Source organism: Kogia breviceps, chromosome 10 (assembly GCF_026419965.1).
Source record: "Kogia breviceps isolate mKogBre1 chromosome 10, mKogBre1 haplotype 1, whole genome shotgun sequence".
In the NCBI taxonomy this organism is placed as follows: Eukaryota; Metazoa; Chordata; class Mammalia; order Artiodactyla; family Physeteridae; genus Kogia; species Kogia breviceps.
In genome coordinates this window covers 9,397,897-9,414,665 of record NC_081319.1, presented here as the reverse complement: position 1 = coordinate 9,414,665, position 16,769 = coordinate 9,397,897, and the positions used below count along the sequence as shown (strand labels likewise).

At 41.7% G+C, this 16,769-nt stretch overlaps 1 protein-coding gene across 15 annotated transcripts in view; it reads left to right on the top strand.

Moving 5' to 3' along the window:
* Positions 1–16,769, top strand: part of GRM7 (glutamate metabotropic receptor 7) — an 840,756-nt gene that overhangs the window by 501,368 nt on the left and 322,619 nt on the right. For all 15 annotated transcript variants that reach the window (XR_010842481.1, XR_010842477.1, XR_010842478.1 and 12 more), the window contains exon 5: positions 5,134–5,274. Coding sequence is in view for 6 of the 15 variants with exons in the window: in XM_059076083.2 (XP_058932066.1) it covers positions 5,134–5,274 (141 nt within the window). In the remaining 9 variants the exon portion in view is untranslated. The remainder of the gene's footprint in view (positions 1–5,133; positions 5,275–16,769) is intronic.

The window sequence follows — 16,769 nt, the reverse complement described above, 5'->3', positions numbered from 1 at the left end:
AACAATCGGTACAACTTTTTATGTAACCAACTGTAAATCTGTCTGACATCAGGATTTTTAACGGCTACTTGGGAGAGTAACTTATTGATATATTGATTCATTCACTGGATTAACATTTATGCCATTAGTCTATTAGAGTTTTAGTAGCAATTCTAGATAGCGTATACGTAGAAGATGGTCCATGTATATGTGTTGATTTTGAGGCCCGTTGTCCTGGGATACTTTGAAATGTGAGAATGACTTAAGTATTCCTAAGGCATAGCTATTCCATCTGAACAAATGGCCAATCTCTGCTCATCTCCACTCCCTATGTTTCCCTTTTCTCATCTATGTATCTTCTCTCTCCAGGAAGCCCTCTCTGACTCCCTAACGTGGTTCTATACCTGTACCCATCCTTCATGGAAGCTGTCACAGGTGTAATTTTATATTTATTTAAATGATACCTTTTCAAGTCTATCCTCCCCACCAGGCTGGCCATAAATCCCATAAGGGACAGGTAGGTTTTAATCCCAAGGTCTGTGAATGCAGAGAATAGGGCCTGTCACAGGGTGGGTGCTCAGTAAATATTTAACGGATGAGTATGTTTATTGAAGAGCCAACAGTTCATATTTTACTATAGCAGGCACAGTGCTGAGTGCTTTACAAATAATAGTTTGTTTAATCCTTGTAACAAACCTACGAGGTAGGAATTACTATTAACCCCATTTTACAGATGAGGAACCTTGAACTGAATACTGCGCTCAAGTTCATACAGTTCAAACCCACCATTGTGACATCGATGTGTAGCTCACCACTACACTACATGGTTTTTCTACTGACAGAAAAAGTGCAGGTCTCCTATGGGTTGGCAAACGTTGTGATCACATCTCTAGGAAACCACCCAAAAGCCAACGTATGCTATGTTGGTACCTGGCTAAGGGCTCTGAGTTACCCCTCCAGGCCATGGGCCTTCAGAAGAGGTAGTGAAGATGTTACCAAAAGTGGGGTCTGGCGACTCTCTGCTCAAAAGCCAATCAAGAGGCAAGGCTGGTGAACAGGCAAGTTGGCTTTACTCCGGAGGCCAGCAGCCAGGGAGAGAGGGTGGACTCGTATCCAAAGGCCGATTCCCGCACTGACAGTCAGTGGGCAAGAGCTGTTAAAGGGGGAGTTTCAGAGGCCACAGCTGGAGGGAGGGGGCTCCATGCAGAAACAGCACAGTCAGCTCTGACAGTCATCTCGAAATTGGTCGTGCCATGGTCTGGTCCGCGGCGTCTCGATTGTTTTAAGCACAGTTCGTCTTTAGTTCCAGGGTCAGTTTGTTCCCACTTCTTTGAGGCCAGTTCTCGGAATGGTGGCAGCTTATGGCATCGCTACCGTCTGGTCATCATGTAATTAACTTCTTCCACATGGTGGTGGTTTCAGCATCTATAAGACAGCTCACAAAGGATATGGCTCAGAATGTTCTCTACAGCCCTTGAGGAGGAACTAAAGGTCCTTGACTTTGCTTAATGACTGAACTATTATTATTTTCTCCTGTTTGACTGCTGTCCTTTGCTTCTGCACTTTCTCACTTCTCTGATTAAACTTGTTCTTTGGCTAAAGTTTTTGTACAGACCAAAGGCAGGCAGAGGGCATGAAGGGGGAAGGAGCACAGTGTCCTGCTCCATTTCAAAGACACAGGCTATTTGAGGTTACCTTCTTAGAAGCACTGAAAGGTTGCACCAGTGATGGAAATTCCCGGGCTGGGGAGCCCGGGGTGATAACAGGAGACAGAGTTGAGGAACACAGCCTTTGAGGCTGCAAAGGAGCCTTGAGAAGCACTGGAGCAAACACACCAGGAAAACTCACCCACAGGTCACACAGTGCCCTGCACCTCCCCCCCCAGCCATCTGCAGGCCACAGGATGCAAGGCAGGGCTCCTGTCATACTGAACACAGTACTAAGCAAAAGTCTCAACTGCAGAAGCAAAGCAAAGACCCCGTCATCTGAACCAGGGCAAAGATTCGAGGCCGAGAAGGTGACGAGGCTGACATTTAACAAATTGGGCTGGAACGGCTTAAATCCCAGCTACAGAAGCTCCGGATTTGCTTCTCCCAATCTGGGCAACAGGGAGCATCACCTGGACCTTGTTAAAAACCCAAGATCGGAGAAGTCCGGCTTCTCAAAGCGGGAGCCGCATGCCCAGCACCTGGGGCTTGTTAGAAAGGCAGCCTCTCTGGTCCCGCCCCAAACCGCCACCCCTTATGAGATGCCCGGGGAAGTCGGGCGCTCGCTCGTTCCTTGGGGGAGTGAAAGCTGAATTCAGCCTACAAGTGAGTCCCCGCTGTGAGGAAGGAGGAGAAGGAAGCTGGGAGTGAACTGGATGTGTGAGTCAAAGGGCGGCGGTTCAGACTGGGGAAGGCTGTTGCTTGTCCACTTCCTGCTACAGTGCAGGCTTTCCAGAAATCTGTCGGCTCTCTCTTAGAACAGAGCGAGGTGCGTGCTGCCTTCTCTTGCCTGCCGCCGTGTTAGCTAGCCGCACCCTAGTCCTTCCTTCACCATGCAGCATGTGTTTGCATTTCCAGCTGACACAGGCTGAAGAGAGAGGTGTTTGGAAGTGATGGACTTTTTCGGTGATGAGGTTTCCTCTAAAGATGTTTTCTTCTGAGCTGGGGAATATATGTATCGGTGCTACAGTTTGAGCCATTTTATTTTTTATTTTTTTATTTTTTTGGTGGTACGCGGGCCTCTCACTGTCGTGGTCTCTCCCGTTGCGGAGCACAGGCTCCGGACACGCAGGCTCAGCGGCCGTGGCTCACGGGCCCAGCCGCTCCGCGGCACGTGGGATCTTCCCGGACCGGGGCACGAACCAGTGTGTCCCCTGCATCGGCAGGCGGACTCTCAACCACTGCGCCACCAGGGAAGCCCAGTTTGAGCCGTTTTAGTAGTTCCTATTCTGAGTCTGGTTTGAGCTTCAGGCCTGTGGCATGTGGCCAAAGAGTTTATTTCTATTTGTGTTCTCCGGAGGCTGCTTCTCCCTTACGAGTGTGTTGTTCGGGTGTCTCACAAAGAGGGACTTACGGTGCCGTGCTAATGCAGCAGCGTTTCAGTTGTCTGTGGCTGCAGAAAAAAACCAGCTCAAGCGTTCGTGGTTTAAAAGATGAATCGCCACAGTTCTGCGATCAGGGCTGGTCTCAGCTGAGTGGTTCTACTGCAGTCAGCTGGATGGCTGCAAAGTCCACAAAGGCGCTGCTGAGAGGGCTGGGGTCTGGCTGGGCTCTTCTGTCTCCACGTGGTGTCACGTACCCCAGCCACTCGTGTTACAGCATGGTAGCTGGATTCCAGGGCGAGCCTCACAAGGACAAGGCACAGTGAGTAAAGGGTTTGCCAGCCTCCGCTTGCATCGCATCTGCCAGTGTCCCGTGAACAAAGAGGCGGGCTGTGTAAGAGGGAACCACACAAGGGGGTGAAGCCAGGAAGCATGGTCCATCAGGGGCCATCAGTGTCACAGCCTACCAGTGTTGCCTTTTTCCTTTTTCTCCCCTTGCGGGGGTTTGGCAGGGGGATAGAGTCAGAGAAAAGTGAAAGTTAACTAGTTACCATTGTGAGTGTGTGTATGTATGTACATGACCAAGCGCATACATGTAGTATTCCTGGAAACTCTGGGGGGACTCTGTCTTTCTCCCAAAGATTCCCCTTTATTTAGTCATTGTTCTTTTACTGAACAGTCATCTGGAGGCAGGGTTGTGGGAGAACAGTGAGGTGGGAGGGGATTTCCAGCCAGACAGATGGATCGATCACTGTTGATATCAGAGTGAGTCAGATGCTACAGCTCGATTACTCTCAAGTCAGCAAAGGCAGCGCGTATGAAGGACAGTTTCCTGGATACCGGGTCAAGAATCACGTTCTCACAACACCCTAGAAAATAACTAAAAGATGTAGACTATTCTTTTTATATTCTCTAAAATATAATCTCCTGTATAGGTTTCTTTTTTTTTTTTTTTTTTCTTTGTCTCCTTTACTTATTTCAAGTTTTCCACTGACAGTAGGGCTACTGTATGTTGGACCATGAATGTAGCAGTGAATAAAATTAAACTGACGTGCTCCTCTTGTGAAGTTTAGAGTTGAGAGCTGTTTTTTTCTTGTGGCCTTAAATAAGAGTAACTGAATAATTTACATAATGTGAACGTAAGTCCACCTTCTCCTATGGTTCTTGACCTTAAACTCCATGAGTTTCCAGAGTCTTCCCACTGCCACAAACAAGATGCCATAAGGACAACAGGTGGTATCATCTTACAGGTTAATGAAAGGAAGATAAGAAAGTTCCAGCATGTACTTGCTCATGTTTCCCTGACTTAGTGAGATTAGTGGAGCTGGGATTCAAGGCCAGCCCTTGTGATACTGAATCCAACGTGATTCTCACAGGACCACTGGCCCATTTAAAGCCGCACCATCCTAAAGAGGTAGCTAGAGATTTCCAGGGGATTGTTCTCTCGAGTCTGCTCATCTAACACTCTTTAGAAAAAGTATTACACTTACGTGGGGGTCAGTTTACCTATGGCCTCTTCAAAAACTTCCATTTTGACTGGAAAGTCCGTTCCATAATGGGTCCTTTCTAAATGCAAGACGGTTCTTAGAATGATAATCACAGGTCAGTAACTCACAGGCTTAGGGATGCAGAATATGGCGTAATTGTTGACCTTGGGCACTTTATTATGTCTTCTAAGACTCTCTTTTTTCATTGGCAAAATGGAAATTATAGCAACTACCACGTAAGCTGTTGAGATGAATGAAAGAATCTATGTAAAGCAGAGAGTCTGGTCCATAGTAAGCACTGAAATGATCACTTATTATCTTGATGATGACGAAGACCTAGTCTACTCACTAGAGATACAAGGGATGCTGTGATCACTGTGTCCTGCTAAGGTCTGTAATGCAGATTTCATTGTGAAAGGTCATTTGTAGGCCACACATCTGCCGGACAGATTGAACTAGGGATTTAGCCACAGGAGTTAGCGTTAGTATTTTTTTCCTCACTTTTTTTTCTTTTTGATTGACACAAAAGAGCAAGCATCCAGTCTACTAAAACGAAGAAAAACTATCATTGGTATTTTTATTTCCAAATGTCCCCGCAGTGCCCCGCAAGCAATAACCTTTTCATTTAATTCTGTTTAGGGTTTGATGCCTATTTTACGTCCCGCACACTTGAAAACAACAGAAGAAATGTATGGTTTGCTGAATACTGGGAGGAAAACTTCAACTGCAAGTTGACAATTAGTGGGTCAAAGAAAGAAGACACAGATCGCAAATGCACAGGTAATTTCTTTCTCGTTGCTCTTCTCCTGTTACTCTACGTGGCCGGCATTGGAATGTCTGCAGAGCTGATAGAAGGAAGCTTGGCTGCAGACAAATTGAAAAAGTAAATCGAATTGTACTAGATTGTTCAGAAAATAGAACAGGAGCATAAGTTTTGAGGGGCAAGAGCAGTACAGACAAGAATGTGTTCTTTTCTGCCTGTCCATCTAGCAGTAATTGACATTTTCATTGATTCTTTGAATTCAAAAGAGGTCATGTTGCCTTGAATGCTCTCGCTGATAAATATTAGTTCATGTTGTAGCCAGGAGTATAAAGTCATTTTCACATAGACCAAAATCTCTCACAAATTCCATACCAGCATCAGATTTAACTATCAACAGAGAAATGACAAAAAAACAATACATTTGACTAAGGAAAGAAAGTACTTGGGGTTAGAGTCATGAGAATTCCAATGGATTTTCATAATGTCCAAATTAATGTCACTTGCTATTTAAAATATGCTTTAAGATACTCACTAAGCCTCGTATGTAACCTCACATAAATATTCCAAATAAAAAACACGAGTGTGTTTGCCATGTACGTATCTGTGAGTAGACTAGGTCTATCTGCCATGTATACGCATATGTATGATATGCATATATATACATACATAGATATAGTGGGTTGGCCAAAAAGTTCGTTCTGGCTTTTCTGTAATATCTTGTGGAAAAACCTGAACGAACTTTTTGGCCAACCCTGTGTGGGTGTAGGTGTGTGTGTGTATACACACACACACACACACACACACACACACACACACACACATACACACACACACACACACATATATATATATATAGTAATCAGAAGGCAAACTCACATGTTTATTCATTGATTCACAAATACATATTGAGCGACTCCTTTCTGCTAAGCACTGTGCTAGGTACTGCTGATCTGATGGTGAGCAAGCCAGGTACTTTCACACTGCATAGAGTGTAGTAAGAAAAAAATCAACATTATTCCAGTGACCTTGCTTTGAATACATAATTATAAATTGCAATAAATGTTCTGAGTGAGACAACTGTGTATAATCAAGGAATTTTACTCATATTAAAGGCAGAAGCTCTCTCCAAAGATGAGTGGACATTGGCTGGTTAGGGGTGGGGAAGAACAGATTGGAGAATTTCTGATAGAGGAAGAGCATGACACAGGGCTCAAAGCAGGAAAAATGATGGTACCTCTTAGGATGTGAAAAGCAGAAAAACATGAAGTACAGTGAATAGGATAAATGTGTGAGCCGAGGCTGCAAGTATAGAGATACGGACAAGGAATAAGCCATGCTGGGATGTATGTGGATTTTGGTCTTTATCCTGTGGGTACTGGAAATTGTGCGAGGTCTTAAACAAGGATGTTATGTGTTCTACCACCACCTAGCCCTCTATTAGCATTCCCCAATTGTATGTTTCAGTAGCCTTCAACATTTGTAATGATGACCTTGAGGTATCACAAACCCTAAAATGTCTTAAGTATGATCAAGAAAGAGACATTCATATTGCATACACTCATGTGTAGTTTTTCTTTGCAATGTGGGTCTTCTAATATTGACCATTCAGATACTGTAGATTTACCCATTCAGTAAACATCTATTAATGAAGAATAATGCATGTAGAGCATGGTACTAAAACACCAGGAATGGTGCAAGGATGCTGAAGTTTAGGCCTTTTCCTCAAGGAGTTTTTTTGTGTGTGTGAAAAAGGAGAGATAAGATATAAACAGAGACATGAGTAACAATAATGATACAAAATCAACATGCACAATTGGATGTATAACTCATTTAACTAGAATATCAGATTAACCACCTTCTCTAGCCTGTAGTGTATAACAACAGTGTTTTCAATAATAGGATCCTTATACTGTTGGGGGAAAATTAATTCAATGTTGACTAGACCTAGGTGACACCAAGCTGTCAAGTAGAAATCGAAAAATTAGCTTGACATGTGGATAATTTGTCTATATGATGGGGACATCCAAACGTACTAGAAGTACCTCAGTGATTGATGACAGGTTTTTGGCTCTTTCTGACATTTGATGTTTTGTAGTGTCTGAAAGGTGGAATGAATTGTCTGATGGCTATTAGGATGGCTCTGTCTAAGGCTCATCTCCAGTCTTTGTATGTACTCTAACCAGGTTGTTTTACCTGTAGTCACATTTCAGTGCTGATTATCAGGAATTTATGTTCATTAAAAACATATAAGCTCATTATCCAAACCACTACCTTCAAAAAATGGAAACAGAAGTGTTTGTTTTCATATCATGCTTCCTCCATGTGAACAACCTATGACCACACCTAAATTAGCTGTGGCCCCTCTTCCTTTCCTAACTTACCACTTCCCTTGTGGTAAGAGGTGCCATACTGAGTGGAGGTCAATATTACTACTATCATTGTGTCTTTTGTTCTTCCTGTTATTGGATGTAAGAACATGGGTGGTCTGTGTTTGTTATTCTTTCTCGTACTTTCTCTTTTCCAAATTCAACTAAACTTGCATTTGCTTTGGAAGTATTCCCAAAATACTATTTTAAAGATCTTGACATTTAGGTATACCTCAACTTGGAAGTGGAAAAACAAGAGAAAAGACATAGTAAGATTTGCTAGACAACAGGGAAAGAAAAAATGGAGAAAAGTGACCTATTAAACTGTATTAATGAGAATACTTGCAGTGAGAAGTTGTTTTAATGAAAGAGAAGAATGGATGAAAGAAGAAAGCCATTGATAGGCTTATGGGTGTGGGTGATGTAAGGGAAAGCTTGGTAGCCAGATTTTGAAACACCAAAAGAATGGGCACATTGGAAAGAAGCAACCAGATGAGGAGGTAGGCTGAGTAGTCAGGCATTGCCGATCGTGGAGTCTGGCATTGCAGAGTGCAGTTAGTAGATGTTTTGATCTCACGGCTGCAGAAAACAGCCTGCTTCACAGATCTGTCTCTGTGACTGGTCTCCGCTAAAGAAAAAGAAAGTCTTAAAATATTCATTCATAGGATTTGGACACAAACTAAAATGCAGACATTTTCTTTCTGGGATATATAGCCTCTTCAGCCATCATGAGGTACTTACTATATATTAGCTCCAAGTAGTCTTGGGTCATTCAAGATTCGAGATCAAGATCATTGAATCAATCATCTGGTCAGACAAGTTTTGAAGATAAGTTGTGGGACCCGTAACTATTTGGAGAGAGCACATTCCTGGCGTCAGGGGAAAACAGTGAGTTCTAAAAACCCAAGATGGTAAAAAAAAAATCCTGAAAGGAAGAATAATTGTCGAACAAAAATTATTATTAAACATGAAATAAACTGCATATGCTTTATAATTTAACATTGGGCTACATGTGCATGGATTCTTACCTGAACAACCATGGAATCCTTATTCCTATGAATCATCCATATGCATTTAAAGTCTCCTTCAAACAAGGAAAGTTACCACATACTTCAGTATTTTAAGAACATCCCAACTTTCCTTGATACCCAGTTCCATGGTCGCTCAACCTTGAGAGCTAGACATTCTTCATCCTACTTTCCCTGGTGGTTTATATCAATTGTCATTGATGCAAATTAAGACTCGCCAGGGGACCCATCCTGCTCATGGGTTATCTTGGCTGCCATCCTCCAAGGAGTCACGTAGTTGAGCAAGTTTATTGGTGGTATAAGTTTTCACAGAAAACACAAACTATCTGAAAGGTACTAATGCCATTCACGCTACTTCATGGTAGAGCTACAGTTTCTCATGGAGATAGTGGTAACTACACACACGTTAAAGTAAGCATTTTTAGATAGCTCATCATAGATTATTTGTTGCTTATGGGAAGAAAAATCAGACGTGATTTTTCTTTCAGTTTGAATTTATGCTCCCCCACCCTCCCCACTCCACTGGGTAAGTGTGTTCACCCTTAACACTTGCCAGTAGATTGCTGATACAGAGACCAGTTTAGCATATGGTCTCTTTGGGAATTAAGTTTTTTTTGGAGTTACCAAGGTCAGGAGAAGAAGGAAAATAAATAGCTGAAGTTATGTCTCCACAAAAGAGATTGTGGCCATCTTGGTGTCATGAAAATACTCTGCCAAAGTGAGTGAGAAACCAGAGGTTTTGGCATGAAAGAGGACTAGCATTGTGTTCCAGGGCTATCTCTGAATATCCCTGTGAGAGACTGGAAAGCAGTATTTAACCTCTCAAAGCCTTTCCTCATCTTTGAAATGGGAATAATAAGAGTTTAATTGCATCCAAAGTTGTTGTGGGAATTAAATGAGAGCACTCAAGAAGAGGATTGAGAAGCTCTTTGGTGGGGCTAAGGGCTGACTCTGGGAGGGCTCACGCCAAGGAGTACATCCCAAAACTTGTGCTGCCAGTGTCCTTCTCCCCACCGTGAGCCACAGCCGCCACCCCTAGTCTCTCTGCAGGAGACTAGCAGCTGTGTGGCTGTGCTCCAGCCAGGTGTCAGGCCTGAGCATCTGAGGTGGGAGAGCCGAGTTCAGGAAATTGGTGCACCAGAGACCTCCCAACTCCACGTAATAGCAAACGGCAAAAGCTCTCCCAGAGATATCTTTCTCAATGCTAAGACCCAGATCCACTCAACGAACAGCAAGCTACAGTACTGGACACCCCATGCTAAACAACTAGCAAGACAGGAACACAACCCCACCAATTAGCAGAGAGGCTGCCTAAAATCTCAATAAGGTCACAGACGCCCCAAAACACACCACCAGACATGGACCTGCCCACCAGAAAGACAAGATGCAGCCTCATCCACCAGAAAACAGGCACCAGTCTCCTCGACCAAGAAGCCTACACAACCCATTGAACCAACTTTAGCTGCTGGGGTCAGACACCAAAAACAGCAGGAACTACGAACCTGCAGCCTGTGAAAAGGAGACCCCAAACACAGTAAGTGAAGCAAAATGAGAAGACAGAGAAACACACAGCAGATGTAGGAGCAAGGTAAAAACCCACCAGACCGAGCAAATGAAGAGGAAATAGGCAGTCTACCTGAAAAAGAATTCAGAGTAACGATAGTAAAGATAATCCAAAATCTTGGAAATCGAGTGTACAAAATACAAGAAACATTTACCAAGGACTTAGATGAACTAAGGAGCAAACAAAAAATGATGAACAAAACAATAAATGAAATTAAAAATTCTCTAGAAGGAATCAATAGCAGAATAACTGAGGCAGAAGAACGGGTAAGTGACCTGGAAGATAAAATAGTGGAAATACCTACCACAGAGCAGAATAAAGGAAAAAGAATGAAAAGAATTGAGGACAGTCTCAGAGACCTCTGGGACAATATTAAATGCACCAACATTCGAATTATAGGGGTCCCAGAAGAAGAAGAGAAAAAGAAAGGGTCTGAGAAAATATTTGAAGAGATTATAGTTGAAAACTTCCCTAATTTGGGAATGGAAATAGTTAATCAATTCCAGGAAGCACAGAGAGTCCCATACAGGATAAATCCAAGGAGAAACACACCAAGAAACATATTAATCAAACTGTCAAAAATTAGATACAAAGAAAAAATTGTGAAAGCAGCAAGGGAAAAGCAAGAAATAACACACAAGGGAATCCCCATAATGTTAACAGCTGATCTTTCAGCAGAAACTCTGTAAGCCAAAAGGGAGTGGCAGGACATATTTAAAATGATGAAAGGGAAAAACCTACAACCAAGATTACTCTACCCAGCAAGGATCTCATTCAGATTCGACAGATAAATTAAAACCTTTACAGACAATCAAAAGCTAAGAAAATTCAGCACCACCAAACCAGATTTTCACAAAACACTAAAAGAACTTCTCTAGGCAGGAAACAGAAGAGAAGGAAAAGACGTACAATAACGAACCCAGAACAATTAAGGAAATGGTAATAGGAACATACGTGTTGATAATTACCTTAAATGTAAATGGATTAAATGCTCCCACTAAAAGACAGACTTGCTGAATGGATACAAAAACAAGAACCTTACATATGCTGTCTACAAGAGACCCACTTCAGACCTAGGGCCACATACAGACTGAAGGTGAGGGGATGGAAAAAGATATTCCATGCAAATGAAAATCAAAAGGAAGCTAGAGTAGCAATTCTCTGTCAGACAAAATAGACTTTAAAATAAAGACTACTACAAGAGACAAAAAAAAGGACAGTACATAATGATCAAGGGATCAATTCAAGAAGAAGATATTACAATTGTAAATATTTATGCACCCAAGATAGGAGTACCTCAATACATATGGCAAATGTTAACAGCCATGAAAGGGGAAATAGACAGTAACACAATCATAGTCGGGGACTTTAACACCCCACTTTCACCAATGGACAGATCAACAAAATGAAAATAAGGAAACACAAGCTTTAAATGACACATTAAGCAGCATGGACTTAATTGATATTTAAAGGACATTCCATCGAAAAACAACAGAATACACTTTCCTTTCAAATGCTCATGGAACATTCTCCAGGATAGATCATATCTTGGGTCACAATTCAAGCCTTGGTAAATTTAAGAAAATTGAAATCGTATGAAGTATCTTTTCCGACCGCAACACTATGAGAATAGTTATCAATTATAGGAAAAAGATCTGTAAAAAATACAAACACATGGAGACTAAACAATAGGATACTAAATAACCAAGAGACCACTGAAGAAATCAAAGAGGAAATCAAAAAATACCTTGAAACAAATGACAATGAAAACATGATGACCCACAACCTATACAACGTATAGGTGGTATACAACGTATACCAAATTCTAAGAGGAAAGTAAAGCCAGGGATTTGAATGTGCACGTAAACACATACCAGAGATTTTCACTGGGGCACACATTGCATAGCGATGTACTAAGGTATCAAAAAGTTTGTAGGCAAGCGTTATTCAACTTTATGCTGTGAATGGAATTGAGGCTCCAAGCTTAAGGAATCTCAGCACCATCATGTAGAGTGTGCTCAAGCATTATAGGAGCTTGGGCTTGCTGAGCACCTCATGTCCCGCCTTTTGTACAGTTTTCTCTCTGATGTGCTTTGTCCTTATGTGGCTAGTAGCCTCCCCAAGGTCTTTGATCCCAAACCCATTCTTTAAACTCAGAAGAAGGTTTTGAGCATCTGAATGTGCTTGCCTACGGCAGTCGATAAAAATTATCACTCTGTCACATCTTACGGCTTATACAGACGTTTGTCTAACTAACATTACGGTCCTGTCAAATGCCACTCTGAATACTGATTCCGCGGAATTCTCTCTTTGCTGAAAACAAGTAACTCAGCATTTAGAAATCCATCATCCCATGAAGGGACGATTTGACTTTCAGAGATTTGTTTTCCTTTTGAGATGCCAGAGGAAGAATAAATTGGTGACATATTCCTTGTTTTGCGGGGGGTGTTTTTGTAAAAAGACGTATTCCATTGTTAGTGCTTTCAACTCACACAGTAAATAAATATGATTTTGATTTGAGTCCCTAATCAACGAATATTTACTGTGGAAAGATAGCAGGGACGAAGAGTATGGTCTGGTAAATGACCACGTTCTGGGAGGTCAGTATCCTTAAGCTGTGTTTTTCTTCTCACCTCACTTGTCAAAGCTCATAGTTTAAGTAAAGGTCACTCTCTTGGGGGTGGCAAAATCCTGTAAATAAATGCTGTCAGTGAATAAAGTGTGTATTTCTAAAATCTTTTACCCTCACCTGGGACCCAGGCCCAGGAGAGCCTGTATAATTTTTAAATCATCAGGACAAAGGAATTAGATTTAAGTGAGTCAAATTCTCTGAGAATATATGTGTGGAAAAATTTGACTCTACTAATTAGTTTTCCCTGTCATTTTATTATTCTATTCTGAATTGACCTTTAATTGTTAAATAGATGTTATATTGTGACACCTAATTTATTCAGCATGATTAAGGAATCCACAACAAAATGTTATAGACAAATGATATCTCACCCTTTGTTGCTCTAAGACTTTTTGAAGCCATTTTGATGAGAAGCAAAGTAAAATGCATTTTTACACCTCTGTGCTTTGTTAAACCGAGGTTCAATGAAGATTAATTATGATTTAATTTGCATGGAGCATCCATTATGGATTGTGCATTAATATGGCTCTTTGTTAAATTTTTGATTCTCGGCCTTATCTCTGGACATCAACTTCTTGCTTGGTATTTCTCTTCCTACCATCACCCTTAAGTCTTCCACTACCTATGTCTGCAATGACTGGCTTCTATCTGGGTGGGAACTAGAAATACGAGCCAAATTAGATTTTTTTTATGTTAAATCATTTATTTGTTTTTTAAAATGAACATTAAATAAGTATTAAATGTCTCAGAATCATCTCAGAAAGGCTCTGTGAATGTAGTACAGCATTTTATAGCAGCTCTTTGGGTGAATTTACTAATAGAATTTAGCTGGGTGAAGTGCTAATTAATATAGTACTCCCCAAATTAGAATTATCTGAATTCGCATCTGAAGTCTTCGTTGTTCTTGGAAAACTTCTTTTAAATACTTTTCAGGATAGACGTATTGAATAAAAATGCCACGTCCATGAAAGATGATTATGGGTATGACTTTGGATTCCAATACGTAATAGATGAAAAAAAGGTTTTAGTGAAACATTAAATCATATTAAATGCTATTTAATTCTCTGGCTTTACTTTTAATTCACTTAGATATGAAATTTTATCTTCTTTTATTATTTTAAAATGAGTAAAGTTATCTTTCTAAAGGAATTTAAGAACAAAAAGGTAGCCTGTTTTCAGTGGGCAGCGTAGCATCAAATATGTCATTTATAACACTTGATAAATTTGAGAGGAGATAAGCAAGATGTGACCAGCCTCACTTCTGACAGCGCTGATCACTGCAGCCTCTCCTATGCTTACGTTATAGTAAGTACGTCTCCCGGGCCACCAAACCAGTAGTGCAAAAAGTATGACGTGTGATTGATTCCTAGAACTTTGTTTTCGCCCCTCCATTTCAGTGATTTTAGAAGTTTAAGCAGTCTTTTTAGAGTTGTCCATTCCATCCAGTCAGTGTGGTTGAACCTCATTTACAGAGGACTTGGTCAAGGCCAGGGACCTGGAGTTGTTTGTGAGGGTCCCTTTGCTCTGGGCCTTTGGCATCAATCTGTGCCTTCTTCCTGTCTGGGAATCCATCTCCAGGAATGTGATTCCGTCCCTTAGGAGTGGAGATGTGGAGGTGAGCACAGCATGGACCTTTGATCCTGGCCTCAGGGCTGCTCCAGGCTCAGCTCTGATTGTGATGGCTTGTACAGCCCTCCTGAGCCTGTGCTGGGGGAGGTGAAAGAGCCCAGGACCCTTTCGAGGGGCACACACCCGCATGTAACTTACAGGCTTCCGCTGTAAGTCTCTTTCTTCTCGTCTTCCATTCGTGACTGTCTTTATTACAGGTTGAGGGAGGAGACTATCTTAGATCTAACCATATCCTTCTAATTCTTTTGCGTATGGCATGCACCGTATGTCTCGAAGCCTCCAGGACTCCATCTTTTGAAGCTCAGAGCCTCATATTGACCACATGTTGCTGAATTTAAAACTCAAGTCAATCTTTTTATTTTATTTTATTTTTTTAGTGTTCTGTAACAAACTTCTTAAAAGCAAAGAATAAGAGCTTTGTAGCCTCCAATAACACATGAATGTATAAGAATATTTCCATACACCACTATATCCGTACAACCAAAACATAAGAGTCACGGATGACAGGCCAGGTTTACGAAATAGTGCAAGCGTAGCACTAAATTCGTAAAGCTCATTTTCTCAAATCTTGACCAGAAGTGTAAGGTAGAGGCTGGCTGTCTTCAGCCTTCTCAAATAGATATCTATAGGTGGACCCTGCAGGAAACGCATTTTTCTTTCTGCCACCAACCCTCCAGAGCATAAAGAGGGGTCTGCAGCAGCGCGCCGTTTTAGCTCAGGCCATGTTTCCTCACCTTCTTCTTGCTGTACGGCCGCCAAGGCATGGACAGGAGCTGGCTTGGATTCTATGCAGAATCCAGCCCAGTTGTGGATCACCAAGTTGAAAGCCCAGGGGTATCCAGGCAAAAAGCATTTCCATAAATGTTAGAAGGCATAATTATTTGAGCTGTGTGTCATTTCTTTCTCATTAGCTCCAATAGACAATGGCTTTAAAAATTGGAGTATGGCCTTGCCATATTTCGTAAAGTCTGTCAGGCTACGCACTTAATGAGAAGGAATTCCCGAATGAGGGGAATTAATGCTTCAGCCTCTTCTCAGCAACAGTCCTTGTAAGCAAAGTGCCTCTTCTAAGCAATATACATATTATAAATTGGCTGCTTATAGGCATTTTAGTAGGTATAAGAAAGGGCTGTTGCATGACTTAATCAAGTATCGTCAAGCAAGTTAGATTGGAATACAGCTTTCCTTAGGAAACATTTCTAGTAATACAGGTGGGTTTTCTCCCCCCTTTTACTTCTTCCAAAGAGAAATATGGATACCAAAACCATTTTAGGCTTTTACAGTGTATGCAGCGTGATACTCATTTTTCTAGAGAATAAAAATATGCTCACAAGATAAATATCTACTAGATATATAAACCCAGATACAACTTTCGAGAGATACTTCTCACTTTGTCTTAGTTTTTCCAGTCATACTAGATCAGGTATGTGGTGACCACATGGGAAGGCTTCCCATTTCCTCATCCTCAAATAGTATGTGTTCGTTTGCCTTCCTGGGTGCTCATAGCTCTATTATGTAGAAGCACAGTATTCAAGCTGCCTGATGAAGTCACACTAATTAGCTCTTGAAAAATGGTTCAGACTTAAAGAGTCCAGTTGCCCAGGTGTGAACCCCAGCTCTTTCCCTTACTCTGTCACCATGGGCAAGTCACTGAAACATTCTCAGCCCCTTATTTGTTCATCTGTAAAATGGGGATAACAATAGTCCCTACTACATGGGATGGCTCTCAAGGATTCCATAGAATGGTGCCCAGTGGTAATAGTTTGTGTGAAGTGGGTTTACATGCCGTCATTGTGATGGATGTTTGTGGTGACTGAAGTTACCTTTGGCTTTGTTTAAAAAAAGCATCTCCCCTCCCCCATGCCTCAAATTGCCTGTCCTTTTTTATTTTAATACTCAGCTGTGTCCTTCCTTTGCCTTAAACATCCTTGGCCTTATAAAGTGCTGTACACAGATCAGTATCCTTTTATGTGTTTATATCATCCAGTGTGATGCCCCTGCCAGCCTGGTGAATAAACATGACGTGTATCCTCCTCCTTTTACAGATTAAAACAAAACCAAACTTCGGAGCAATTCCATGACGTATCTGAGAGCATATTTGCTAATGAGAAAAATAATCCCAATAACGAATGGCACGCATTTGTTTTCTCATGCATTCTCTCCCTCCTCATTTGTTCATTTCCCACATGTGTGTGGAGCAGCTGCACGGGGCCAGCAACTGAGCTGGGAAGAAGATACGGGCTCTCCTTTCAGGGAGCTTCTATTCCAGCCCAGGAGGAAGGCGGAGAACCAA